Source organism: Acinonyx jubatus, chromosome B4 (genome assembly GCF_027475565.1).
Source record: "Acinonyx jubatus isolate Ajub_Pintada_27869175 chromosome B4, VMU_Ajub_asm_v1.0, whole genome shotgun sequence".
Classification (NCBI taxonomy): Eukaryota; Metazoa; Chordata; class Mammalia; order Carnivora; family Felidae; genus Acinonyx; species Acinonyx jubatus.
The window spans coordinates 74,397,129-74,423,721 of record NC_069387.1 but is presented as its reverse complement, the minus strand read 5'-3'; the positions used below and the strand labels follow the sequence as shown (position 1 = coordinate 74,423,721).

At 56.4% G+C, this 26,593-nt stretch overlaps 1 protein-coding gene across 11 annotated transcripts in view; it reads left to right on the top strand.

Moving 5' to 3' along the window:
- KMT2D (lysine methyltransferase 2D) overlaps positions 1-26,535 on the top strand; it is a 40,378-nt gene extending 13,843 nt beyond the window's left edge. For 2 of the 11 annotated variants that reach the window (XM_053226184.1, XM_027036028.2), the window contains exons 16-56: positions 416-597; positions 776-940; positions 1,033-1,142; positions 1,244-1,291; positions 1,939-2,160; positions 2,393-2,512; positions 2,600-2,704; positions 2,934-3,064; positions 3,148-3,295; positions 3,496-3,561; positions 3,739-3,849; positions 4,055-4,192; positions 4,298-4,382; positions 4,621-4,862; positions 4,961-5,034; positions 5,241-5,291; positions 5,415-7,226; positions 7,331-7,513; positions 7,594-7,730; positions 7,946-9,837; positions 11,455-11,578; positions 11,727-11,811; positions 11,902-11,983; positions 12,089-12,321; positions 12,422-15,289; positions 15,419-15,559; positions 15,683-15,850; positions 16,007-16,166; positions 16,800-16,875; positions 17,051-17,226; positions 17,324-17,454; positions 18,123-18,255; positions 18,331-18,458; positions 18,609-19,749; positions 20,616-20,752; positions 20,845-20,975; positions 21,438-21,485; positions 22,639-22,924; positions 23,164-23,237; positions 23,362-23,470; positions 23,629-26,535. In XM_053226184.1, the coding sequence (XP_053082159.1) occupies positions 416-597; positions 776-940; positions 1,033-1,142; positions 1,244-1,291; positions 1,939-2,160; positions 2,393-2,512; positions 2,600-2,704; positions 2,934-3,064; positions 3,148-3,295; positions 3,496-3,561; positions 3,739-3,849; positions 4,055-4,192; positions 4,298-4,382; positions 4,621-4,862; positions 4,961-5,034; positions 5,241-5,291; positions 5,415-7,226; positions 7,331-7,513; positions 7,594-7,730; positions 7,946-9,837; positions 11,455-11,578; positions 11,727-11,811; positions 11,902-11,983; positions 12,089-12,321; positions 12,422-15,289; positions 15,419-15,559; positions 15,683-15,850; positions 16,007-16,166; positions 16,800-16,875; positions 17,051-17,226; positions 17,324-17,454; positions 18,123-18,255; positions 18,331-18,458; positions 18,609-19,749; positions 20,616-20,752; positions 20,845-20,975; positions 21,438-21,485; positions 22,639-22,924; positions 23,164-23,237; positions 23,362-23,470; positions 23,629-23,721 (12,546 nt within the window). In that variant the 3' untranslated portion in view covers positions 23,722-26,535. Of the gene's footprint in view, positions 1-415; positions 598-775; positions 941-1,032; positions 1,143-1,243; positions 1,292-1,938; positions 2,161-2,392; positions 2,513-2,599; positions 2,714-2,933; positions 3,065-3,147; positions 3,296-3,495; positions 3,562-3,738; positions 3,850-4,054; positions 4,193-4,297; positions 4,383-4,620; positions 4,863-4,960; positions 5,035-5,240; positions 5,292-5,414; positions 7,227-7,330; positions 7,514-7,593; positions 7,731-7,945; positions 9,838-11,454; positions 11,579-11,726; positions 11,812-11,901; positions 11,984-12,088; positions 12,322-12,421; positions 15,290-15,418; positions 15,560-15,682; positions 15,851-16,006; positions 16,167-16,799; positions 16,876-17,050; positions 17,227-17,323; positions 17,455-18,122; positions 18,256-18,330; positions 18,459-18,608; positions 19,750-20,615; positions 20,753-20,844; positions 20,976-21,437; positions 21,486-22,638; positions 22,925-23,163; positions 23,238-23,361; positions 23,471-23,628 lie in introns of all 11 variants that reach the window. The other 9 variants (XM_027036027.2, XM_027036025.2, XM_053226185.1 and 6 more) reach the window with 7 other exon arrangements.
- The last annotated feature ends 58 nt before the right edge of the window (positions 26,536-26,593 follow it).

Here is a 26,593-nt window from a genome sequence, read left to right as displayed (position 1 = left end):
GTTTTTGACCCAAGTGTGGTCACTTGTTTTGGGGTTTTCATTAATGCTGATTTAGAACTCACTGCTGACATTCACTAATTTGTAGCGATAGCAGGTTCTAAACGTTCAAGAAATGTTGGGGGAGATACAACCTAATTCTATCCACAGTCTTTTGGGGACTTGGCTAGTAAAAGATTGTAATGAGGTAGTGGCTGGGTGAGGCCATTCTCTGATCAGCAGAGATCCCTGGGAGCCTAAGTTTAGAGTCACTACTTTTGGGGATGGAGGTGCTCTACGTAGCCTTCCTGTGTTCAGATGGAGGTCTGGCCTGAGCACTGAGGTCCTCCAGCCCTACCCACGTAAATCCCACCCTCCCCTAAGAAGTCTTCCCTCTCCTGTACGTCACACCCTGAAGAATTGCCATCTTCTGCCCCAGATCACCAAGGTGATGCTGCTAAAGGGCTGGCGTTGTGTGGAGTGCATTGTGTGTGAGGTGTGCGGCCAGGCCTCGGACCCCTCACGCCTCCTGCTCTGTGATGACTGTGACATTAGCTACCACACATACTGCCTGGACCCGCCACTGCTCACCGTGCCCAAGGGTGGCTGGAAGTGCAAATGGTAGGGAGACCTGGGATCTTGAGCGGCCTGGGCAGGAGATGTTGGAGGGATGCGATGTTGCTGACGTGACAGAGGCTGGGTTTAGAAGGCTGGGCTGGGTGCTTGCTTCTCAGTGAAGACGTCTCTGGATGCCTTGGGGAGGCTAGGTACTGAGGGTCTGTCTTTCTGCCCCCACCAGGTGTGTGTCTTGTATGCAGTGTGGGGCTGCCTCTCCTGGCTTCCACTGTGAATGGCAGAATAGTTATACACACTGCGGGCCCTGCGCTAGCCTGGTGACCTGCCCTATCTGTCATGCCCCATATGTGGAAGAGGACCTCCTAATCCAGTGCCGCCACTGTGAACGGTGAGGGTGTCCTTCCCTTATATGGGTCTCCTCTTCCCTGTTCTTAGCCTTGCACTGTCTGGGTTTATTTCTTCCTGTTTCCCTTCTTCCAGGTGGATGCATGCTGGCTGCGAGAGCCTCTTCACAGAGGATGACGTGGAACAGGCGGCCGACGAGGGCTTTGACTGTGTCTCCTGCCAGCCTTATGTGGTAAAGCCTGCTGGTGAGTACCAGGTGCTGGGGAGAGGGGAGCAGGGGTCAGGGCAGGGCTCTTACTTTGGGATAGGGCCTCAAGCTGCCTTGGTTTGCCCGTCTCTTCCATAGCGCCTGTTGCTCCTCCAGAGTTGGTGCCTATGAAGGTGAAAGAGCCAGGTGAGTCACAGAAATCCCGAATGCCAAGTCTGGAAGAGACCTTAGACGCTGTCTAGTCCAGCTCCAACCCAACTTCACCTCCTCATTTTCAGAGGAGGAAACTAAGATCCTCAGAGGTTGAGTGGCCTGCTCAAGGTCACCCCCAGTAGGTTAGTGGTAAAGTTATAATGAGAACCAAGGCCTCCATTTTCCCAGGCAGAGTTCATTCCACTAGGCAATGTGGCCTTTGCAGAATCTCATCTCCAGAGAGCACAGAACACAGATTTTTCTTCTCAGTGAAGGGGGCCTCAGTGAAGGGGCCTCTCCTCCTCCATCATGATGTGGGCACTGTATGCTGGCGTTGGCAAGTAGGGGCCTTCTTAGGCCTGGGTAGCTAGAGAATTCTTTGGGTGAACTAGTGTGAGTCCTGAGCAAAGTCAGGCTTCTGTAGTAGCAGTCTCTGTGAACCCCTCTGGGTCACTGATGGAGAACTCAGGCCTCAGCTAGCACCCACTCGTGGCCTGTCCCTTCCAGCCTTCCCTCCCCAGTGTTCACCTCGGTCCATCTTTTGCTGCTTTTGTGCCAGCTGGGGACTTAGGCTGAAACTTGGAGTTCTGGTTTCTCTGGGGCCTCCATCCAGGGGTTACATGCTCTTCTCCTTTGTGCAGAGCCTCAATACTTTCGCTTTGAGGGTGTGTGGCTGACAGAAACTGGCATGGCCGTGCTGCGTAACCTGACCATGTCACCCCTGCACAAGCGGCGCCAGCGGCGAGGACGGCTTGGCCTCCCAGGGGAGGCAGGGCTAGAGGGTTCTGAGCCCTCAGATGCCCTTGGCCCTGATGACAAGAAGGATGGGGACCTGGATGCTGACGAGCTGCTCAAGGGTGAAGGTCAGGCTGGGGAATCTCAGGGAGTGCCCAAGTAGTGGGAGCACTCCCGTGAGAGTGGGGCGTTGGGTGGGGCAGCAGTGCCACTCCCAGTCCCCCTCAAACCACGGTTGGGCTTGTCCAGATGGCTCTGTGGCAAAGCACTGGGCTCTCTGTTCTCGGATAGCAGGATGACGAGCTTAAAAGGGCACGTGCTTCTGATCTTCTTCCCTCTCTCTCTTGTCTCCGTACACAGGTGGCGTGGAGCACATGGAATGCGAAATGAAACTGGAGGGGCCTATCAGCCCTGATATAGAGCCTGGCAGAGAGGAGACCGAGGAAAGCAAGAAACGCAAACGCAAACCCTATCGGCCTGGTGAGGCCCTGGAATGGGGAGGTGGGTGGTGAGGGACAGTTCACCAGGTCCCCGGCAGCTTCTCAGTCTCACTCTCCCTCTTCCTAGGCATTGGTGGTTTCATGGTGCGACAGCGGAAATCCCACACACGTGTGAAAAAGGGGCCTGCTGCACAGGCGGAGGTGTTGAGTGGGGATGGGCAGCCCGACGAGGGTGAGACGGGTGAGGGCTCCAGTGGGGCCTGGGAGAAGGTGGGGATTCCAGGACCTATGGGGCACTGCCAGGGAGGCCTGGGAGGTGAGGGCTCACTCATAGGGCCACGAAGGTGGTGGGCCCAATTGGTGCTGGGGAGAGAGTGGGCAGAAAGTGTCCCTTGAGTGAGTTGGGAGCAGCACGTCCAGTGTACCCTGAGAGGGGCTGACATCTCCCCTTCTGTCCCCAGTGATGCCTGCAGACCTACCTGCAGAGGGCCCCGTGGACCAGAGCTTAGCTGATGGGGATGAGAAGAAGAAGCAGCAGCGGCGTGGGCGCAAGAAGAGCAAACTGGAAGACATGTTTCCTGCTTATCTGCAGGTGGGTCTTTCGCTCTCTGCAGGGTGACGGTGCGTCTGCCCTGCGGAGCATGAAGAGGCCTATTTCTCTTACTCCTCCTGCAGGAAGCCTTCTTTGGGAAGGAGCTGCTGGACCTGAGCCGGAAGGCCCTTTTTGCCGTTGGGGTGGGCCGGCCCAGTTTTGGACTAGGAGCCCCAAAAGCCAAGGGGGATAGTGGCTCAGATAGGAAGGAGCTCCACACGTCACAGAAAGGTCAGTTATGTGGGGGTGAGGTGGTCTGAAAGGATCCAACTTCCCCTCTGTGCTTAGAGGCTGGTGAGAGGATTTGGTGGGGGACAGGCTGGCCTCCCCGAATTGAGGGTGGGCCAAGGCCCTGGCCTGTGGAGCTGGGGGCCCATTCTGGGCATCAAGTGTAGGGCATCTCTGACTAGAGTGGGGACTGTTGCTCATAGGAGATGATGCTCCAGATGTTGCAGATGAAGAATCCCGTGGCCTGGAGGGCAAAGCAGATACACCAGGTGAGGGCTGCTGGGAGGACTGTGTCTTCTCTTGGTTTTGCTTCTGTCAACATGTTTTGCCCCTGAGCACCATCTGGTTGGCGGCTGGAAACTGTTTCGTGCCCTCTGGGGTCCAGGGTGGCTAGTGTGGTGCCTCTGCACTGTCCTTGGTTGACGGGTTTCTCTTGGCAATTGCAGGACCTGAGGATGGAGGCATAAAGGCATCCCCAGTGCCCAGTGACCCCGAGAAGCCAGGCACTCCGGGTGAAGGGATGCTTAGCTCTGACTTAGATAGGATTCCCACTGAAGGTGAGGCTGTGGCCCACACTTGTCCTGTGTAAGGGTCCTCTGTGGGAGAAGGAGAAGGTCCTACCTGTGGGACTGCCATCTGTACAGCCAGCTTCTTTGGTGGGGAGTCCTGGGCACCTTCCCTGGCCATGGCCATTTGTGGCCCTGCAGTGTCCCGTCAAATCCCCAGTCTTCCTTAGCGGCATCCTTCATCAATCCCCCACAGAACTGCCCAAGATGGAATCTAAAGACCTGCAGCAGCTCTTCAAGGATGTTCTGGGTTCTGAACGAGAGCAGCACCTGGGTTGTGGAACCCCCGGCTCGGATGGCAGCCGTACACCGCTGCAGAGGCCCTTTCTTCAAGGTGATACGGATGGCAGTGGCATCAAGACTGGGTGTCCAGATTTGGCCAAGCTCACCCCCAGGATGGGCCTCTTGCTCTCGTTCTCTGATCCTGTGCCTCTTGTAGGTGGACTCCCTTTGGGCAATCTCCCCTCCAGCAGCCCAATGGACTCCTACCCGGGCCTCTGCCAGTCCCCATTCCTGGATTCTAGGTTGGTATCTATGCTTAACGTCTGTGGACAGTCCCTGCTGTCCCTTCCCTCCCACTGGGGCCACGCCAAGGGAGGGGACCTTGGACTCCGGGGTGCTGCTGTAGAAACGCTTGTCTCTGCTCCTTTGTTAGTGGCCCTCCTTATGGGGGCAGGGCAGTGGCCTGGGAACTCTAGGCAGTTTGTCTGGGGTGGGGCTTGGCTTCCTTGCCCTCCGTGACTCTCTGCCCCTGCGCCCCAGGGAGCGCGGGGGCTTCTTTAGCCCGGAACCCGGTGAGCCAGACAGCCCCTGGACAGGCTCAGGGGGCACCACGCCCTCCACCCCCACCACCCCCACCACGGAGGGAGAGGGCGACGGGCTCTCCTATAACCAGCGGAGCCTTCAGCGTTGGGAGAAGGATGAGGAGTTGGGCCAGCTCTCCACCATCTCACCTGTGCTCTATGCCAACATTAACTTTCCCAATCTCAAGCAAGATTACCCAGGTACCCATGGAACGGAGGCAAGGGAAACAACCTGGGAATGTGGTGGGCACAGGGGTCACCTGCCAAGTTTCCTCTAACGAAATACCTCTGTCCTCCAGACTGGTCTAGCCGTTGCAAACAAATCATGAAGCTCTGGAGAAAAGTTCCAGCTACTGACAAAGCCCCCTACCTGGTGAGCCGGAAGAGAGCCTAGGTCAGGGTGGGAACTGGGGCTCGAGAGTGTTTTTGGGAAATTCACCTCCGTTCTTTCCATTACCCGCTCCCAAAGCAACTGGGCCAGAAGGGATCAGCTTCTGGGTAGGGAGTGAGTGACGTGAGGGATGGGGGCTGGGCATGAAACTGAGCCCTAGGCCTAAGGCTGTGTCCTGTATCCCTCAGCAAAAGGCCAAAGATAACCGGGCAGCTCACCGCATCAACAAGGTGCAAAAGGTGAGTGGGGGCCAGGCTGGGTCGTGCCATCCAGATCCTATAGCTGGGGGCCTCTTGAGGGTGTGGGGGACATAGGGCTTGCCACAGCAGCCTGACTGCTCTGTGCCTGGTCTCCCCCTGTAGCAGGCTGAGAGCCAGATCAACAAGCAGACCAAGGTGGGCGACATGGCCCGTAAGACTGACCGACCGGCCCTACATCTTCGCATTCCCCCCCAGCCAGGGGCACTGGGCAGTCCGCCCCCCGCTGCTGCCCCCACCATTTTCATTGGCAGCCCCACTACCCCCGCCGGCTTGTCTACCTCTGCGGACGGGTTCCTGAAGCCGCCGGCGGGCACAGTGCCCGGCCCCGACTCGCCCGGTGAGCTCTTCCTCAAGCTCCCACCCCAGGTGCCCGCCCAAGTGCCTTCGCAGGACCCCTTTGGACTGGCCCCCGCCTATGCTCTGGAGCCCCGCTTCCCCACGGCACCACCTACTTATCCTCCCTATCCTAGTCCAACTGGGGCCCCTGCGCAGCCCCTGACGCTGGGCGCCTCATCTCGTCCTGGGACGGGCCAGCCAGGGGAATTCCACACTACCCCACCCGGCACCCCCCGGCACCAGCCCTCCACACCCGATCCCTTTCTCAAACCCCGCTGCCCCTCACTGGACAACCTGGCTGTGCCTGAGAGCCCAGGGATAGGGGGAGGCAAGGCTGCCGAGCCCCTGCTGTCACCCCCGCCTTTTGGGGAGTCTCGGAAGGCCCTAGAGGTGAAGAAGGAAGAGCTTGGGGCATCCTCTCCTAGCTATGGGCCCCCAAACCTAGGCTTTGTTGACTCACCTTCCTCAGGCCCCCACCTGGGCAACCTGGAGTTAAAGGCACCTGATGTCTTTAAAGCCCCCCTGACCCCTCGGGCATCTCAGGTAGAGCCCCAGAGCCCGGGCTTGGGCCTAAGGCCCCAGGAGCCACCCCCTGCCCAGGCTTTGGCCCCTTCTTCTCCCAGCCACTCGGACATCTTTCGCCCTGGCCCCTATCCTGACCCCTATGCCCAGCCCCCGTTGACCCCTCGGCCCCAACCCCCACCCCCTGAAAGCTGCTGTGCCCTGCCCCCTCGCTCATTGCCCTCAGACCCTTTCTCCCGAGTACCTGCCAGTCCCCAGTCCCAGTCCAGCTCGCAGTCCCCATTAACACCCCGTCCTTTGTCTGCCGAGGCTTTTTGCCCATCCCCTGTTACCCCTCGCTTCCAGTCCCCTGACCCTTATTCCCGTCCACCCTCACGTCCTCAGTCCCGTGACCCATTTGCCCCCTTGCATAAGCCACCCCGACCCCAGCCCCCTGAAGTTGCCTTCAAGGCTGGGCCTCTAGCCCACACTCCACTGGGGGCTGGGGGCTTCCCAGCAGCCCTGCCCTCGGGACCGGCAGGTGAGCTCCATGCTAAGGTCCCAAGTGGGCAGCCCCCCAATTTTGCCCGGTCCCCTGGGACGGGTGCCTTTGTGGGCACGCCCTCTCCCATGCGTTTCACTTTCCCTCAGGCGGTAGGGGAGCCTTCCCTAAAGCCCCCTGTCCCTCAGCCTGGTCTCCCTCCACCCCATGGGATCAACAGCCATTTTGGGCCTGGCCCTACTTTGGGCAAGCCTCAAAGCACAAACTACGCAGTAGCCACAGGGAACTTCCACCCATCAGGCAGCCCCCTGGGATCCAGCAGTGGGTCCACAGGAGAGGGCTTTGGGCTGTCCCCGCTACGCCCCCCATCAGTCCTACCACCACCTGCACCGGATGGATCCCTCCCCTACCTGTCGCATGGAGCCTCACAGCGGGGAGGCATCACCTCTCCAGTCGATAAGCGAGAAGACCCAGGGGCTGGATTGGGTAGCTCTTTGGCGGCACCTGAACTTCCAGGTACCCAGGACCCAGGCATGTCCAGCCTCAGCCAGACAGAACTGGAGAAGCAGCGGCAGGTGGGTGGACATCCTGGAGTGAACCCCCATATCTTTGCTTTTCTTGTGCCAGCTCTGTGATTGGAGTAGAATGGACTTAACCCACTTCTCTGTTCTCTGCACAGCGCCAGCGACTACGGGAGCTCCTGATTCGGCAGCAAATCCAGCGCAACACCCTGCGGCAAGAGAAGGAAACAGCTGCGGCAGCTGCAGGAGCAGTGGGGCCCCCGGGCAGCTGGGGTGCCGAGCCCAGCAGCCCTGCCTTTGAGCAGCTGAATCGAGGCCAGACTCCCTTTGCTGGGACCCAGGTAGATAGAGTGGTGGCAAGGGGTGGCGGGTCCAGGATACTGAAGGCAACCCCTCCTTCATCCACCTCCATCTCTCCCAGGACAAGAGTAGCCTTGTGGGGCTGCCCCCAAGCAAATTGGGTGGCCCCATCATGGGGCCAGGGGCTTTCCCCAGCGATGACCGACTCTCCCGGCCACCTCCACCAGCCACCCCTTCCTCTATGGATGTGAGCAGCCGGTAAGCTCCAAAGCAAAGGGTAAAGCAAGGGAGGAGATCTCGCCACCGTTGTGTGTTGCCCCAGGTTTTCCTGTGTCTGACCCTTGTCCAGTATGACTTACTCTTCTTCCTCATTCCTTCTTACTGTGTCAACTCCATCCTTCCTTAATGCCCTAAGCCCATGTTCTAGCACTTGATCCTGATTTCATCTTACTGACTACCGCATATTCTTCCAGGCAACTGGTGGGAGGCTCCCAAGCCTTCTATCAGCGAGCACCCTATCCTGGGTCCCTGCCCTTACAGCAGCAGCAGCAGCAACAACTGTGGCAGCAGCAGCAGCAACAACAGCAGGCAACAGCAACCTCCATGCGCCTTGCCATGTCTACTCGCTTTCCATCAACTCCTGGGCCTGAACTTGGCCGCCAAACCCTAGCTTCCCCCTTGGCAGGAATTCCCGCCCGCCTCCCTGGCCCTGGAGAGCCAGTGCCTGGTCCAGCTGGTCCTGCCCAGTTCATTGAGTTGCGGCACAATGTACAGAAAGGACTAGGACCTGGGGGGGCTCCGTTTCCTGGGCAGGGCCCCCCTCAGAGACCCCGTTTTTACCCAGTAAGTGAGGACTCCCACCGAATGGCTCCTGAAGGGCTTCGAGGCCTGGCAGTATCAGGCCTTCCCCCACAGAAACCCGCAGCACCTCCGGCCCCTGAATTGAACAGTAGTCTCCATCCAGTGCCCCACACCAAAGGTCCCTCCCTGCCCACTGGCTTGGAGCTGGTCAGCCGGCCCACCTCAAGCACTGAGCTTGGCCGCCCTCCTCCTCTGGCCCTGGAAGCTGGGAAGTTACCCTGTGAGGATCCTGAGCTGGACGATGACTTTGATGCCCACAAGGCCCTAGAGGATGATGAGGAGCTTGCTCACCTGGGCCTGGGTGTGGATGTGGCCAAGGGAGATGATGAGCTGGGCACCTTGGAAAACCTGGAGACCAATGACCCTCACCTGGATGACCTGCTCAATGGGGATGAGTTTGATCTGCTCGCCTATACTGACCCTGAGCTGGATACTGGGGACAAGAAGGACATCTTCAATGAGCACCTGAGGCTGGTAGAGTCGGCCAATGAAAAGGCTGAGCGGGAGGCCCTGCTGCGGGGGGTGGAGCCAGGACCCATGGGCCCTGATGAGCGCCCTCTGCCTGCTGCTGATGTCTCTGAGGCCCGTCTGGCATCGGTGCTCCCTGAGGTGAAGCCCAAGGTAGAGGAAGGTGGGCGCCACCCTTCCCCTTGCCAGTTCGCCATTACCACCCCCAAGGTAGAGCCAGCACCTGCCACCACTTCCCTAGGTCTAGGGCTGAAACCAGGACAGAGTGTGATGGGCACCCGGGACACCCGGATGGGCACAGGACCCTTTTCCGGCAGTGGGCACACAACTGAGAAGGGCCCCTTTGGGGCCACAGGAGGACCACCAGCTCACCTGCTGACACCCAGCCCGCTGAGTGGCCCAGGAGGGTCCTCCCTGCTGGAAAAGTTTGAGCTGGAGAGTGGGGCCCTGACCTTGCCCGGTGGACATGCAGCATCAGGGGATGAGCTAGACAAGATGGAGAGCTCGCTGGTAGCCAGTGAGTTACCCTTGCTCATCGAAGACCTGTTGGAGCATGAGAAGAAGGAGCTGCAGAAGAAGCAGCAGCTTTCGGCACAGCTGCAGCCTGCCCAGCAACAGCAGCAACAACAGCAGCAGCAGCAGCAGCAGCAGCATTCCCTGCTGGCCACACCAGGCCCTGCCCAGGCCATGTCTTTGACACATGAAGGCTCTTCTCCCAGTTTGGCTGGGCCCCAACAGCAGCTTGCCCTAGGACTTGGGGGTTCCCGACAGCCAGGCTTGGCCCAACCACTGATGCCCACCCAGCCACCAGCACATGCCCTCCAGCAGCGCCTGGCCCCATCCATGGCCATGGTGTCCAGTCAAGGACATATGCTAAGTGGGCAGCACGGGGGGCAGGCAGGCTTGGTGCCCCAGCAGAGCCCACAGCCAGTGCTGGCACAGAAGCCCATGGGTACCATGCCATCTTCCATGTGTATGAAACCTCAGCAGCTGGCCATGCAGCAGCAGCTGGCTAACAGCTTCTTCCCTGATACAGGTAACTTGAGCCAGGGGCACTGGCTTAGTTACTCAGGGGTGATCACTGCTACCACCAAATGGACACTGGAGCTAGAGACCTAAGATAATCCCCAGCTGAGGGAGGTGGGACACAAAGAACATGGGCTAAACACCATACTAGCAGTGCAGGCAGAAGCATTGTAGCTTTTGCCAACGGAGGAATGGCGCCTGGCATAGAGCAGGCAGTTAGATACTTGAACAAATGGAATGAATGCATGAAGCCTGGTTGGCAAGGGATTTGTAGCTGTGCGAGACCAGAAGATCGGGAGCTGGAGAGAAGTAGTGCAGGAAACAGCAGTCCAGGCGGGCACAGGCCCTTGAGTGGGAAATGTTGTGGGGGGAAGCCGGTGAGTGCGTTTGGAGACCATATTGAGGTGGCTAGGCCAGAGTGGACTCCATGTGGAGGAAGGTAAGCGGGTACTACCCTAATTTTGGAGATGTGAGAAGGGGGGCCAGATTGAGGAAGATCTCAAATTCAATACTGTTTATTGGGATAACATTTGTTAAGCAGTGTGCCAAGCACTTGACCATCGTCGTCCAATTGAATCACAACAAACTCATTAAATAGGTACTGCCAGGGTCTTCAGTTAGGGAAGTAGGCATGGAGGGCGAGTAACTTGCCAAGATCATACAGCTAACAGCTAGAGTTTGAATCCTGCTCCTCTGGTCCTCTTGACTATTTTGTGGCCTTAAAATAGGAGGAAAGGGAGTTTGGGTAGTCCTTTAAAAAAATTTTTTTTTAATTAGTTCTCTTTATTTTTGAGAGGCAGAGAGAGAGAGAGAGCACGTGTGGGGGAGGCAGAGAGAGAGGGAGGGAGACACAGAATCCAAAGCAGGCTCCAGGCTCTGAGCTGTCAGCACAGAGCCCGATGTGGGGCCTAAGCTCACGAACCGTGAGATCATGACCCGAGCCGAAGTCGGACGCTCAACTGACTGAGCCACCCAGGCACCCCAGGTTAGTCCTTTAAAAAGTGGAGAGTGAAGTGAAAGCAGTGGAGAAATATAAAATGTGCAGGATTTTAGGAAGATGTAAGTTTTTGGTGGTTGCTTATTTCTCCTTTTTAACCCAGCATCCTGAATAGGCAAGAAATGGGCTGTAGGTGATGCATGTGGTGCCCAAAGCAGCACTGGCATCTAGGACTTTGGCACAGTGCCCACATCTAGGGTTCTTGGGCTGCACTAGTTGCCCTAAGAGTACTTCTGTTGAAGAATGCTTTCTAGGTCATAAAGTGTACTCACAATCTTTGTTACATTTGATCCTCGTGGTAGTTCTGTGAGGTTGGCGGAGTAGGGAATCACAAGGTCTGTCAAATAGAGGAGGAAACTGAGGCTCAGAGAAGTCAAATGACGTTGATACATTAGCTCAGCAGATGTTTACTGAGTACCCTTTAGCACTGTGCGAGTAAAAACAGGGCCACTATCTTGTGAATAATAAAGCTGAGTCAGCCAGGCTCCCTGGCTCCTAGTCTTTCTAACACTTTCTTGCCATGCCATTGTTCTACTTGGTTTGGTGGAGGTCAAGGTGTTGGAAGGAATGGCAGATGCAAAGTGGAGTATTGAATCCAATGTCCAGCTTACTGGGCTCTCCCCTCTCCAGATCTGGACAAATTTGCAGCAGAAGATATCATTGATCCCATTGCAAAGGCCAAGATGGTGGCTTTGAAAGGCATCAAGAAAGTGATGGCTCAGGGCAGCATTGGAGTGGCACCTGGTATGAACAGGTAAGACGTGGGAGGTGGGGGGTGGTTGGCTCTTTCCTTTCCCAGTCTTTTCCCTCTCCTTCCTGGTCCCCTTTCCTACTTGTCCCACCTCTTTGCCTTTCAACTTTCCCCATCACCTGTGCATCCCCTTTGCTTTGGTGGACTCCAGGCAGCAAGTATCTCTGCTAGCCCAGAGGCTCTCAGGAGGGCCCGGCAGTGATCTGCAGAACCACGTGGCAGCTGGGAGTGGCCAGGTAAGTGATCAGTTGGGAGTAGGAACTTGTGTCCTATACAATCAGGCCACCCTTTTTAGGGCCTAGTATGGAACAATGACCCTTTAGCAGTCTCTCTCATCACAGGAGCGGAGTGCTGGTGACCCTTCCCAGCCTCGTCCCAATCCACCCACGTTTGCCCAGGGAGTGATCAGTGAGTAGGGGGATGGGGAGGAGTGTGCAAGGGAGTGGGGTGTGTGGAAGAAGAGGGATTGGGATCACCCTTTTGCAGGTCCTGACACCCTGTTTCCTTTCCCAGATGAGGCTGACCAGCGGCAGTATGAGGAATGGCTGTTTCATACCCAGCAGCTCCTACAGATGCAGCTGAAGGTGCTAGAGGAGCAGATCGGTGTGCATCGCAAGTCCCGGAAGGCTCTGTGTGCCAAACAGCGCACTGCCAAGAAGGCTGGCCGTGAGTTCCCAGAAGCTGATGCTGAGAAGCTCAAGCTGGTTACAGAGCAGCAGAGCAAGATCCAGAAACAGCTGGATCAGGTAGGGAAAGCAGACTTCAGCCTAGAAACCAGGAGCCCAGGGAACAGGGATGGCTCCGATGGGCAGGCCCCAGGCTCACCTCCCAACCCTCCTGTGTTAGGTCCGGAAGCAGCAGAAGGAGCACACCAACCTCATGGCAGAATATCGGAATAAGCAGCAGCAACAGCAGCAACAGCAGCAACAGCAACACTCAGCTGTGCTGGCCCTCAGCCCTTCCCAGAGTCCCCGGCTACTCACCAAGCTCCCCGGTCAGCTGATCCCTGGCCATGGGCTGCAGCCACCACAGGGGCCTCCGGGTGGGCAAGCTGCAGGTCTTCGCCTGCCCCCAGGGGGCATGGCTCTCCCTGGACAGCCTGGTGGCCCTTTCCTCAACACCTCCCTGGCCCAGCAGCAGCAACAGCAACATTCTGGTGGGACTGGGGCCTTGGCTGGCCCCTCAGGGGGCTTTTTCCCTGGCAACCTTGCTCTTCGAGGCCTAGGACCTGATTCGAGACTTTTACAGGAGAGGCAGCTACAGCTCCAGCAGCAACGCATGCAACTAGCCCAGAAATTGCAGCAGCAGCAACAGCAACAGCACCTCCTAGGACAGGTGGCAATCCAGCAGCAACAGCAGCAGAGCTTGGGGGTACAGGCAAACCAGGCTCTGGGTCCCAAGCCCCCGGGGCTTCTGCCTCCCAGTAGCCATCAAGGCCTCTTGGTCCAGCAGCTGTCCCCGCAACCACCCCAGGGGCCCCAGGGCATGCTGGGCCCTGCCCAGGTGGCAGTGTTACAGCAGCAGCAGCAGCAGCACCCTGGAGCTTTGGGGCCCCAGGGTCCTCACAGACAGGTACTTCTTACCCAGTCCCGGGTGCTGAGTTCCCCCCAGCTGGCACAACAGGGTCAGGGCCTTATGGGACACCGGCTGGTCACAGCCCAGCAGCAGCAGCAGCAACAGCACCAACAGCAGGGATCCATGGCAGGCCTTTCCCATCTTCAGCAGGGCCTGATGCCACACAGCGGGCAGCCCAAACTGAGTGCTCAGCCCATGGCTTCCTTACAGCAGCAGCAGCTTCAGCAGCAGCAGCTACAGCAGCAACAACAGCAGCAGCAGCAGCTACAGCAGCAACAACAGCAGCAGCAACAGCAGCTACAGCAGCAGCAGCAGCAGCTACAACAGCAGCAGCTGCAGCAGCAGCAACAACTACAACAACAGCAACTACAGCAGCAGCAGCTACAGCAACAGCAGCAGCAACAGCAACAACAATTGCAGCAGCAGCAGCAACAGCAGCAGCAGCAACAGCAGCAGATGGGCCTCTTGAACCAGAGTCGAACTTTATTGTCTCCCCAGCAGCAGCAGCAGCAGCAGCAGCAGCAGCAGCAGCAGCAACAGCAACAACAGCAGCAGCAGCAGCAGCAGCAGCAGCAGCAGCAGCAGGTGACCCTTGGCCCTGGCATACCAGCCAAGCCTGTGCAACACTTTTCTAACCCCGGAACCCTGGGCCCAACTGTCCTCTTGACGGGCAAGGAACAAAGCATTGTAGAGACGGCTCTTCCTCCAGAGGCCACTGAGGGGCCCTCCACACATCAGGGAGGGCCGTTAGCAATAGGGACTATACCTGAGTCAGTGGCGACCGAACCTGGGGAGGTAAAGCCTTCGCTCTCCGGGGACTCACAGCTCCTGCTTGTCCAGCCCCAGGCCCAGCCTCAGCCCAACCCTGTGCAGCTGCAGCCACCTCTGAGGGTCCCAGGGCAACAGCAGCAGCAAGTTAACTTGCTCCACACAGGAGGTGTGGGAAGCCATGGGCAAGCAGGCAGCGGATCATCTTCTGAGGCCTCATCTATGCCCCACCTGCTGGCCCAATCCTCTGTTCCTTTAGGGGAGCAGCCTGGGACCATGACCCAGAACCTTCTGGGTTCCCAACAGCCCCTTGGACTAGAGCGGCCAGTGCAGAATAATGCAGGGCCACAGCCTGCCAAATCAGGACCTGTCCCCCAGGCTGGGCAGGGCCTGCCCGGGGCTGGTGTCATGCCTACGGTGGGTCAGCTTCGAGCACAGCTCCAAGGAGTCCTGGCCAAAAACCCCCAGCTGCGGCACTTGAGTCCACAGCAGCAGCAGCAGCTACAGGCGCTCCTCATGCAGCGGCAGCTGCAGCAGAGTCAGTCAGTGCGCCATGCCCCACCCTACCAGGAGCCTGGGGCCCAGCCCTCTCCCCTCCAGGGCCTCCTAGGCCGCCAGCCTCAACTTGGGGGCTTCCCTGGATCCCAGACTGGCCCCCTCCAGGAGCTAGGGGCAGGGCTTCGACCTCAGGGCCCACCCCGGCTCCCCACCCCACAAGGAGCCTTATCCACAGGACCAGTCGTTGGCCCTGTCCATCCCACACCTCCACCATCCAGCCCCCAAGAGCCAAAGAGACCTTCCTCACAGCCCCCAGGAGCCAGCCCCCTGGTCCCATCCCAGCTCCCCTCTGAGGCCCAGCTCACCCCCACCCAGCCAGGGACTCCAAAACCCCAGGGCCCATCCTTGGAGCTGCCTCCTGGGAGGGTCTCACCTGCTGCTGCCCAGCTTGCAGATACCTTCTTTGGCAAGGGGCTGGGACCTTGGGACCCCCCAGACAACCTAGTGGAAGCCCAGAAGCCAGAGCAGAGCATTCATCTGGAGCAGGTGAATGGGCAGGCAGTGCCTGAGCCACCCCATCTCAGCATCAAGCAGGAGCCTCGGGAAGAGCCATGTGCCCTGGGAGCCCAGGCGGTGAAGAGGGAGGCCAACGGGGAGCCAATAGGGGCACCAGGTACCAGCAACCACCTCCTGCTGGCAGGCCCCCGCTCAGAGGCCGGGCATCTGCTCTTGCAGAAGCTTCTACGGGCAAAGAATGTGCAACTCAGCACTGGGCGGGGGCCCGAGGGGCTGCGAGCTGAGATCAACGGGCACATTGACAGCAAGCTGGCTGGGCTGGAGCAGAAACTACAGGGTACCCCCAGCAACAAGGAGGTGAGTACTTTAGATGGAGCAGATAGAATTGGGGCTGCAACCTAGGGCAGCGTGAGCATGTCTGGTTCAAACAGGAGGCGAGGGCTCTGAGGAAGACAGCAGCCTTCACTGTGGGTTTATCTGGCTTAGGATACAGCAGCAAGGAAGCCTTTGACACCAAAGCCCAAGCGGGTACAGAAGGCAAGCGACAGGTTGGTGAGCTCCCGAAAGAAGCTGCGGAAGGAGGACGGGGTCAGGGCCAGCGAGGCCTTGCTGAAACAGCTGAAACAGGTGACCCCCAGGAGCCAGCCCCCTGGTCCCATCCCAGGATAGGGGGCACTCTGGCCCCCAGCTGTGCAGTGGCAGAGATGTACACACTGTGGGTTTCCAACCTTGTCATCTTGCCCCTCTTAGGAGCTGTCCCTGCTGCCCTTAACGGAGCCTACCATCACCGCCAATTTTAGCCTCTTTGCTCCCTTTGGCAGTGGCTGCCCGGTCAATGGGCAATGCCAGCTGAGGGGGGCCTTTGGAAGTGGGGCGCTGTCCACGGGCCCTGACTACTATTCCCAGCTGCTTACCAAGGTCAGAAAAACGGCAATACCTCTTGGGGATGACGAGGTTCTTGGGGAGGTGGAGGTGGGAATGGAAGATGAGGAAATTGCTGATGTCGTGTGGGGCCAGGAGATTACATCAGTCTCCCTATGCCATCTTGCACACAACACCCCACCCCACCCCCAGAATAACCTGAGTAACCCGCCGACACCACCCTCGTCGCTGCCCCCCACCCCACCCCCATCGGTGCAGCAGAAGATGGTGAATGGCGTCACTCCATCTGAAGAGCTGGGGGAGCACCCCAAGGATGCTGCCTCTGCCCGGGATACTGAAGGGACACTGAGGGGTAAGTCAGGAGCATAGTGGGCCTCTCCTTCTCTGGTAGGATTTAGTGCCGGGGGTCCAAGTTGGTTAGTATTCCCTCTCATACAGTTTGAGAGGAATGGTTGCATGTTGCCCCGTGCGCACATATGACAGGATACCTGAGGTTAGGAAGGGCCTCTTCAGGGCTGATGAGTTGGAAGCAGGGAGTCCAGAGAACAGGCAACAGAGGAGGTAGATGGCAGGGAAAGGGGTAATGAGGCTTTTGTTGGTGAGGAACAGTCCTGCTTGAGTGGTTATAGAACTACAGTGAAATCTGGATTTGAATTCAGGTTCCTGTATTAATTTAGTTGTGTTAGCACAGCTAAGTAACACGGTTGATTTGTGTGGGCGCCAATTTCCTCACTATAAAAAGGCGTGATATTATTCCTCTGCTGGAGTTGTTAAAAGATGATAAACAAAGCCCAGGGCCTGACATAGAGGAAAGGCTCAATAAATACAGCTCATCTGCCCCAGATTTGTAGGTCGGTGGGTAGGTAGACAGCAGTTCGTAATAGCTAAGCTAGATCTTATACTAGTTATGCCTGAAATATGGGGGAGAAAGCCGTGTCAGCTCTGGTCACCAGCCTGACTTTTCTTCTCCCTTTCTACTCTTCAGATACTTCAGAGGTGAAGAGTCTAGACCTGCTGGCTGCCTTGCCTACACCCCCTCACAATCAGACTGAGGATGTCAGGTGGGGGCAGCCAGAAATGGGGATGAGGAATGGGAGTACGGGACCGGGCAGGTTGTTTCATCTTTCCTTTGGCCAATGGCAGATTTCAAATCCGGCTATGACATCGACTAATTTCTAGATTTGGGAGGGGGAGTCTGCAGGGCAGTACCAGCAAATGTCTACTTTTGGCCCACAGGATGGAGAGTGATGAGGACAGCGATTCTCCTGACAGCATTGTGCCGGCTTCGTCCCCCGAGAGCATCCTGGGGGAGGAGGCCCCTCGTTTCCCTCAGCTCGGCTCAGGCCGGTGGGAGCAGGATGACCGGGCTCTCTCCCCTGTCATCCCCATCATTCCTCGGGCCAGTATCCCAGGTAGAGGCTGCTCTGGGTGTGGGCCAGGCAGGGCTGGGTTGTCCGAGCTGGGGGGAGAGAGGCAGCTAGAGCTTACACAGGTCCCTCTCTCATTCAGTCTTCCCAGATACCAAACCTTATGGGGCCCTGGACCTGGAGGCCCCTGGAAAGCTGCCTGCCACAACTTGGGAAAAGGGCAAAGGAAGTGAGGTGTCAGTCATGCTGACGGTCTCTGCTGCTGCAGCCAAGGTGTGTCCTGGGGGTACCTTGGAGACCAAGGGGATCCTGGTCAGAAGGCAGCCCATGGAGCTTGTGTGGATAAGTTCAGTCACTCAGAACTATGCACTAGGACCTGCTGTGTGTGAGTGCCTGGGCCGGAGGCTTCAGGATTAGGGTAAATAAAGCATGAGAGGTCCCTGCCCTCAGGGGGGCTCCCTGTCCAGTGGTAGACCCAAGTCAACAAATGAGGAGAGTTGCACATGACGCGACAAATGCTGTAAGACAGCATGTCTTCAGTCACATTTGGTAGAACTCTTGTTATTTTATTGTTAATGTTGACGGGGTTTTGTGGTCAAAGAAAATTGGAAATCCCGGTTGAAACCACAAAACAAGTTTCTTTACTACAAGGTTCCTCAGATCCTTTAATTTGCTAATGTGTATCGTGAGTCTCCAGGTCATGGATATAGCCTGTGTCATTCCTAAACTCGGTTGGCACTGGTCCCTTTTGGTGGAGCGCCCATTCATGTCCGTAGCAGTCTCGGAAAGGTGCTATGAAGGAAGCGTGTGAGAAGGACAGGACTGACTGGCTGCTTGGGGAGTGGGCTTCTGGGTGTTGAAGGGTGTCCCCGTCAAACCGGTGACAGTGCTCACTCCGCACTGCCGACACAGCCCTCCCATCCCCTTCCCTGCCCTGGTAGAACCTGAATGGTGTGATGGTGGCGGTGGCAGAGCTGCTGAGCATGAAGATCCCCAACTCCTATGAGGTGCTGTTCCCAGAGAGCCCTGCCCGGGCAGGCATTGAACCTAAGAAGGGGGAAGCCGAGGGCCCTGGTGAGTGTGGCAGGAAAACTTGGGACCTGCGGGGAATGCTTCTGGTGGGAGGTTCTGATCCCTTCCTTCCTGCAGGAGGGAAAGAAAAGGGTCTGGGAGGCAAGAGCCCAGAAGCTGGCCCTGATTGGCTGAAACAGTTTGATGCAGTGTTGCCTGGCTATACCCTCAAGAGCCAGCTAGACATCTTGAGCCTCCTGAAACAGGTGGGTCTGGGAGAGAAAGGGAGGTGGGTGTCTGGCTAGGGCAAAGAAGGCAGAGGTCTTTGGGGAGAGTGGCATCCGGGTGAGAGGAGGGAGGGGGCTAGTTAAGTGAGGAGCTGGCACTAATGATACCGGGCACGTGCCCTCCCATAGGAGAGCCCCGCCCCAGAGCCACCCACCCAACACAGCTACACCTACAACGTCTCCAACCTGGATGTGCGACAGCTCTCAGCCCCGCCTCCTGAAGAACCCTCCCCGCCCCCATCCCCCTTGGCACCCTCTCCTGCCAGCCCCCCTGCTGAACCCCTGGCTGAACTCCCGGCTGAACCCTCAGCTGAGCCACCTGTCCCCTCGCCTCTGCCACTGGCCTCATCCCCTGAATCAGCCCGACCCAAGCCCCGAGCCCGGCCCCCTGAAGAAGGTGAAGATTCCCGGCCCCCTCGCCTCAAGAAGTGGAAGGGGGTGCGTTGGAAGCGGCTGCGGCTGCTGCTGACCATTCAGAAGGCCGGTGGACGGCAGGAGGATGAGCGGGAAGTGGCGGAGTTTATGGAACAGCTCGGCACAGCCCTGCGACCCGACAAGGTGCCTCGCGACATGCGGCGCTGCTGCTTCTGTCACGAGGAGGGTGATGGGGCCACTGATGGACCTGCCCGCCTGCTGAACCTGGACCTGGACCTGTGGGTGCACCTCAACTGCGCTCTGTGGTCCACGGAGGTATATGAGACCCAGGGCGGGGCACTGATGAACGTGGAGGTTGCCCTGCACCGAGGACTGCTCACCAAGTGCTCCCTGTGCCAGCGCACCGGTGCCACCAGCAGCTGCAATCGAATGCGTTGTCCCAACGTCTACCATTTTGCCTGTGCCATCCGCGCCAAGTGCATGTTCTTCAAGGACAAGACCATGCTGTGTCCAATGCATAAGATCAAGGGACCCTGTGAACAGGAGCTGAGCTCTTTTGCTGTCTTCCGGCGGGTCTACATTGAGCGGGATGAGGTGAAGCAAATCGCCAGCATCATCCAGCGGGGAGAGCGGCTGCACATGTTCCGTGTAGGGGGCCTTGTGTTCCATGCCATTGGACAGCTGCTCCCTCACCAAATGGCCGACTTCCACAGTGCCACTGCCCTTTATCCTGTGGGCTATGAGGCCACACGCATCTACTGGAGCCTCCGCACCAACAACCGCCGCTGCTGCTACCGCTGCTCCATCGGCGAGAACAACGGAAGGCCCGAGTTCATAATCAAAGTCATCGAGCAGGGCCTGGAGGACCTGGTCTTCACCGACGCCTCCCCCCAGGGTGAGCACTGGGCCCTTGAAATGGTAATACGGAAATGGGAGAGATCCTCAGGGTCTTTGTGAGTGACCTTCCTCCCCTGACCTCGGGCAGGTAGAGGTCTTCTAGAGATCCCCAGAGAAAGTGTTTTAGCCTCTCTTGGTCACCTTAATTGCTCTTGTAATTGAAGATGTTTTGCTAGTCTACTTCGTGTATTCTAGCTGCTTTTCCTACCTGCAGTGGAACTAAAGAATATTCTGATTCTGAGACCGCATCATCTAGCTCACCCACCCTGTTCTTAACCACGTGTTCCTTATGGTTGCTTCGCCCTGGTCAAAATTCTGTTGATCTTAGTTTTAGCGTTAATGATAAAAATAAGTGAGCGTGTACCATGTGGCGCAAACTAATGTAAGCGACTGATAGAGGTGATTTTGTTTATGCCAACCCTATGATGTAAGTACTTTCATTTTTCATTTTGTAAGTACTTTCAGTTTATACATAAAGAAACAGAGCCTTAGAGAAATTTGAGTATTTGGCTTAAGGGCCTAAAGCCTGTGCTGGAACTTGAACCCAAGTCTTCCCAAGTCCAGAGCATGCCTATTGTTCTGGCTCTCGGTTAGTCACTGTGGCCTGTGCCGGGGCTTCTGGCCCTTGGGTCCATGTTTGTGTGTCATAGGGCTCTGTGATGCCCCTCCAGGGTAGGAAGCCTTCTGGCTTGTTGAGGGAGAGTGGGACTGGGAGGCCAGTGGAGGGTCCTGAAGAACGACACAGCCTCGTGACAGGGAGGTGTGCAGGCCGCAGGAAATGACCATAGCTCCAGATGGAGGTTAGGGCTGAGGTCAGTGAGCAGAAATCGCCTCTGAGGGCTGCTCTCTTTCTTTGCCTCTTAGCTGTGTGGAATCGCATCATTGAGCCTGTGGCTGCCATGAGAAAAGAGGCCGACATGCTGCGGCTCTTCCCTGAGTACCTGAAAGGCGAGGAGCTCTTTGGGCTGACGGTGCACGCCGTGCTGCGCATAGCTGAATCAGTAAGGAGGGGCTGGGGGCCAGGTGGGCACCGGGGACTCTGGTCCTGCCCCCAGAATGCTCAGGCTAAGGCAAGCACGGCCTGTGCCCACAGCTGCCTGGAGTGGAGAGCTGTCAAAACTATTTATTCCGCTATGGACGCCACCCCCTGATGGAGCTGCCACTCATGATCAATCCCACTGGTTGTGCCCGATCGGAGCCTAAAATCCTCACACACTACAAACGGTGAGCTTGTGTGTGGGGGGGCTGTGGGATGTGGGAGTGGGTGGTTGGTAGGAACCCTCCGGCCAATTAGGAGGGTTTGGGGGTTCACTCTAGGCCTCCTGATTAGAGGGTATGCAGGTATCACTTAGGGTATCCCTTTCCTCTTCCTCCACCCTGCTCAGGTATCCTAGGTTGACCTGGGGTCTGGGATAGTCTTATCTTGGGCACCCCGGGAATGGCTATTGGGGAGGTTCTGGGTAGACGGTGGTGAACTTTTATGGAATGTGTAAGGGGGCCAGTCACCTCCTTCCTCTTATTTTGCTTCTAGGGGGCCTGTGATTCTCCCAAACCTGAGACACCCTATAAGTGTTAGGGTCACCTTCCCTTCCCCAGGCTGAGTTGGTGTCAAAAATAATTAGAAATATAATGGAAAAATACTAAAACCTTACGTTTGTATAGCACTTTATACTTTTTTTTTCAAAGCGTTTTCACATCCATTATCTCATTTGATCCTCACAACAACCTTATGAGGTAGGTAGGGCAGGTGGTATGACCCCCATTTTACAGCTGAGAAAACTGAGGCCCAGAAAAGTTAAGTGACTAGACAAAGGTCACGCAGCTGGGACCAGAACCTTACCTCTTGACTTGCGGTTCACTGCTCTTTCTGTGTGCCACGGTAGCCTGACTTTGGTCCCTGGGTAGAGGGGAGGCAGAATCCACGTAACAGGGTTTTCTTGGAGGCCTTTTGTTGCTCCTTGGGCTGTGGTAGAGCATCAGGCTCTACTACCCCAGTCATCCCTAGTCCTCGATGCAACAGTGGTTTTCAAACTTTGTGTGTTTCAGAAAGTCCTGGAACACATAAACCGAGTAAGCCGAACCTGGCCCTCTTCGTGCATAACTCCCCCTTCCCCAAATTGGATTCATCCAGAAGCATTCTCTTTTCATCTAGGTTGTGTATTGGAATTCCAATGACATTTTGTTAAAGAAAAAAGAAAAACAGATTTCTGCTAAATAGAAAAGAATCAAAAACGTTTGAAAACCACTGCTCTGGGATGGGCAAGATTTTGGCTGGTGCCCTAGGGTGGTGAAGAGGCATCCTGCCAGGCAGCAGTCATTCCCCTGCACTGAGCCATCTGCACAGAGCCCAACCTTATGTCAGAGAAGGGGACAGTCTGAAGAAAGGAAAGGATACCACTTTTTGGCTGTGAATTCAGAGCCACTTTTAATTCAAATCCAGCCCGATGTGGTAGACACGGCCCCCATTTTCAGGGCTTCCAGTATGTTCAGGAGGTAGAACTCGGATGTTTGAGCAAATCATGAGCTTAAATTCCAGGCCTCGGCTGCTTGGGGAAGACCTCCCAGGGGAGCATGGCCTTGTGTAATGTTTGGCAAGAGGGGGGTTTAAGGTGGGGAGATGGGAGAGCGGGCTCAGTGTAGGGGAATTGGTGCCCCCCTCTCCCTCCACACCCCACCCCCCATCCTGGGCTCTCTGTCCCACTCAGGTGTCGGAAGGGTTCCCATAACTAGTGGCTACCTCACCAAAGCCAAGACCCACATGCCTCCGCTCCATTCCCAAGACAGCACATGCCCCTAACTGGCATGTTGTGCATCCCGGGGAGGAGGCGGGTGGTGTGTGTTTGGTCTGAGGGAGAGCTGTCTTGTCATGGCCTGTGTCACCTCCCAGGCCTCACACCCTGAACAGCACCAGCATGTCCAAGGCGTATCAGAGCACCTTCACAGGCGAGACCAACACCCCATACAGCAAGCAGTTTGTGCACTCCAAGTCATCACAGTACCGGCGTCTGCGCACTGAGTGGAAGAACAATGTGTATCTGGCTCGCTCCCGTATCCAGGGCCTGGGGCTCTATGCCGCCAAGGACCTAGAAAAGCACACGATGGTCATTGAGTATATTGGCACCATCATTCGCAACGAGGTGGCCAACCGGCGGGAGAAAATCTATGAGGAGCAGGTATGGACTGGCAGAGGGGCCATCTTGGTATATGGTCTGCACTCAGCGGAGGAGCAAGGGGCAGAATCGGGGTCAGGGGAGCAGGTGGAAAGCTGCGGGAGGAGGAGGTAAGTGATGGGAGAAAGGCAGAGTAAGAAATGAAGATAAGCCCACTGCCCGCGTCTGCTACCTGATCTCACCACCAGCACCGCTACCATTCTCTGATACTCTCCTCACTTGTACAACTTCTTCCTTTCCAGAATCGAGGCATCTACATGTTCCGAATAAACAATGAACATGTGATTGATGCTACGTTGACCGGAGGTCCTGCCAGGTGAGAGAGGAATGAGGAAGGAGGGATTTAGGGGTCCCTGGGTGACACTCAGGGTGGGCCAAAAAGGAACCAAAGCCATCCCAACTCAGTTGCCTGGCATCCCCGACTCTGGCCCGCTGCTTAGGTACATTAACCATTCCTGTGCCCCTAACTGTGTGGCGGAAGTTGTGACGTTTGACAAGGAGGATAAAATCATCATCATCTCCAGCCGGCGAATCCCCAAAGGAGAGGAGGTGAGAGGAAGTGTCGTGTGTGAGTGACAAAGAAGCTCCCTCTTCTCTGCCATTCCCTAGAGCCAAGCTCCAAGGCCACTGCCCTCAGATCAGATCTCTGCCCTCCCCTACTCCCTCTGGGGGGGATGGCATTGATTTCTACCCTCTTCTCTTTCCAGCTGACCTATGACTATCAGTTTGACTTTGAGGACGATCAGCACAAGATCCCCTGCCACTGTGGAGCCTGGAATTGTCGAAAATGGATGAACTAAGAAGCTTAGAGGCTACCAGGCAGGGGAGTCCCCCCACCCCCAACCTCTTCCCTGAAAGGGATGAGGGGGAAGAGAGGTAGCAGCCAGAGCCAGGACCCAGGGCTGGGGCTGCCGGCTGACCGGAGCCCCTGGAGCAGGAGGCTGGGGCAGAGGGCCCTAGGCCAAGCCCACCCTGGGCACCAGGGGCAACCCTCTTCCCCGCCACCGGCCCCCAGGCTGGCATCTCTGCCCCCAGCTCCAGGAGGGGCCAGACAGAAGCAGCCATTGGGCATCTCAGGTTTGAGGGGGATATGGGCCGGGAACTACCCAGAAGCAACTGGGAGGCAGCAGGGAGGGGGGAGGAGGATGTGTGGCCGGGCCTCACAGCCCTGCTGCTCCCACCGACCTCTCCGGCCCAACTCAAGGCTGCAAAGAGACTTGACTAAGCTTGACAATCCCAAAGGCCGGGTCCCACACCTGGCCCTGCCTGCCGGGTCCTGCCCCCACCCTCACTCCCATCCCCTTCCCTCTCAATCTGTCTCTGTCTCCCTCTTCTCCTCTGTGTTTCTGTCTCTCTATGGGTTGTGTTTCCTTGTTTTCCACTCTGACAAATGCAACATGAACGGGAAAGAGGCGCCCAGCTGCCCAGGAGGGCGAGCCAGGCAAGCCGGGCAAGGAGACCCCGCACCCACACCTACCTCATTTAAGTGTTGGATTTTTTGCTGTTTTGAAATGTGAGACCCTCTCCAAGCCCCCTACTGCCCCGATCCTCTCTTCCACCTCACTGCCCTCTTCTGAGTGGGTGGAAGGGGGGTAGGAAGAGGAAGAAAAACAACAACAAAAAATCCATCTTTGTTTTTAATTATGGGCATGGGATGGTGGTTGAGGCTAATGATGATGAAGATTGGGGATAACTGGCCCCGAGTTGCTCTAGGACTTCCTTCTCCATCTAGACATGGGGGCAGGAGGGGGTGCTAAACCTAGGACCAGGATATCTCCCTCCTGTTTTCCCAACCCCATCATGAGCCCATTTGCCCTCCAGCCCCTGGATGGGGTGGGTGGGTGGTAGGGTGAGGGCTATCCCTGAGTGGCATGCCCATACCCAGTGAGGCAGGGTGTGGCCCGGAGCTCCCACTTTCCCTCAGTCACCAAACTGCTGCTGGTCTGGTGGGAAGGGGTGGTGATGTGGGGGTGGGGAGCTTAGTGTCAGCGCGGGGAGGGTGGGGGGTATTTATCTATTTATACATGGGATTGTACATAGTCTTGTGGGGAATGGGGGAGCCGGCTGGAGGTGAGAACCCTCCCCTCTCCCCCCACCCCCGGGGAGAGCAAATGTAAAACTACTAATTTTTGTGCTTTATATATTCTATATAAATATATCTATTTTCTTTTTACAAAACCAGTTTATAAATGGTAGGGGGGCGTGGGGCGGACACATGGAGCTCCCCTTGTGGGGGGGCCCCCTCCATAACCCAACCTACCGCCCTTTTCCTCACCCCCTCCTTCCCACCCCCTGGCTGTGACTGCTGTAAGGTGGGGGTATAGAGGCTGGGCAATTCTCACCCCCTTTGTATAGTCGGACTATGTTATAACGCACAAAAGAGAGCTGGCCCCAGGGGGAGCCAGAGGGTGATGGGTTCCCTGCCTCCCTTTCCTTCCCCTTTCTGCCCAAGCTTGTGCTGCAGTTGAACCTCTTCCTGGGGGGTAGGGGTAGGTTGGGGGTGGGTGAGGCCCCAGACCCGTCTCTAGTAGGGAGCGCGTGGGGATGAAGATGAAGCTTATATGCAGTTCTCTCCTAGGGGCTGTGGGCAAAGGACATTTTGTAATTAATATTTTCAAAAATCAAATGTCTGGAGTGTAGGGGTGGGCTTGGTGGCGGTGGATGGGCAGGCCTGCTGGAGGGGGAGCACGGTCGCTGTTGTGATTTTAGGTTTGTTTTGTTTTGTTTTTGAATTTGGGGGGTTGCGGATTGATGGGGGTAGGGAGAATTTTTTTTTTTAAGCTGCTTCCTCAACTGTTTCAAGCTGCAAATGTTTAAGAGAATAACATCCCCCCACCCCCACAGAAACCACTGTAATTAAATCAGACAGTGGGGAGACTGGGCTGCTGCCCCCAAAGCCATTGGATATTCCTTTTCCAAGAGCAAAAGGTCTAGGCTACAGGGAGGGGGAGATTGACTCCTGTGAGTCAGGCTCTGGTTGGGGCTTGGGCCCTGGGATTGGGAAAAGGGGATGGGGCAGACTTTGTAAGCATATGCTAGGTATCCGATAGTCCTGTAGAATTTAGTGAAGAAACCTTATACAGTTTTTAATTTTTATATAAACTAACTCAGACCCAAGCTACAAGGTTGGAATTTTGGTTGTTGGTTTTTTTTTTTTTTTTTTTAAAGTATCCCGCCTGTATAATTGCATCTGAATTCCCTTCCCACCCGCCCCCCTCCCCCTCCCCTGTTTGTATTTTGGGTTGGTTTACACTTGCACATATTCAATTTTCAGTTTTTCCCTTTTACAGTCTTCTCCCCTCACCTCCAGGACCCTCCCCCTTTTTAAAAAATAAATCGCTGACAAGTGTGAATCCCGTGAAGACTTTATTTTGTGTTGTGTGTATCCTGTACAGCAAGGTTGGTCCTTCGTAACAACGGATGAAATGATTCCCTTTTTTAAAGCGCCCTCTCTCCCTCCACCCCCAGCGCCCTGTCCTTGGCATGTTTTGTATCAGCGATCATTCTGAACTGTACATAATTTATGTTGCAAGAGGCAAAGGGCAAGTTTTGGATTTTGCTTCTTCCAAGTTTGTTTTTAAACGACAAATAAAAAAAGAACATTTTAAATACAAGCGGCTCGGTCCAGTCACCCTCGCCGTCGGCGGATCCGTGAGGTCCGAGAGGACCCGG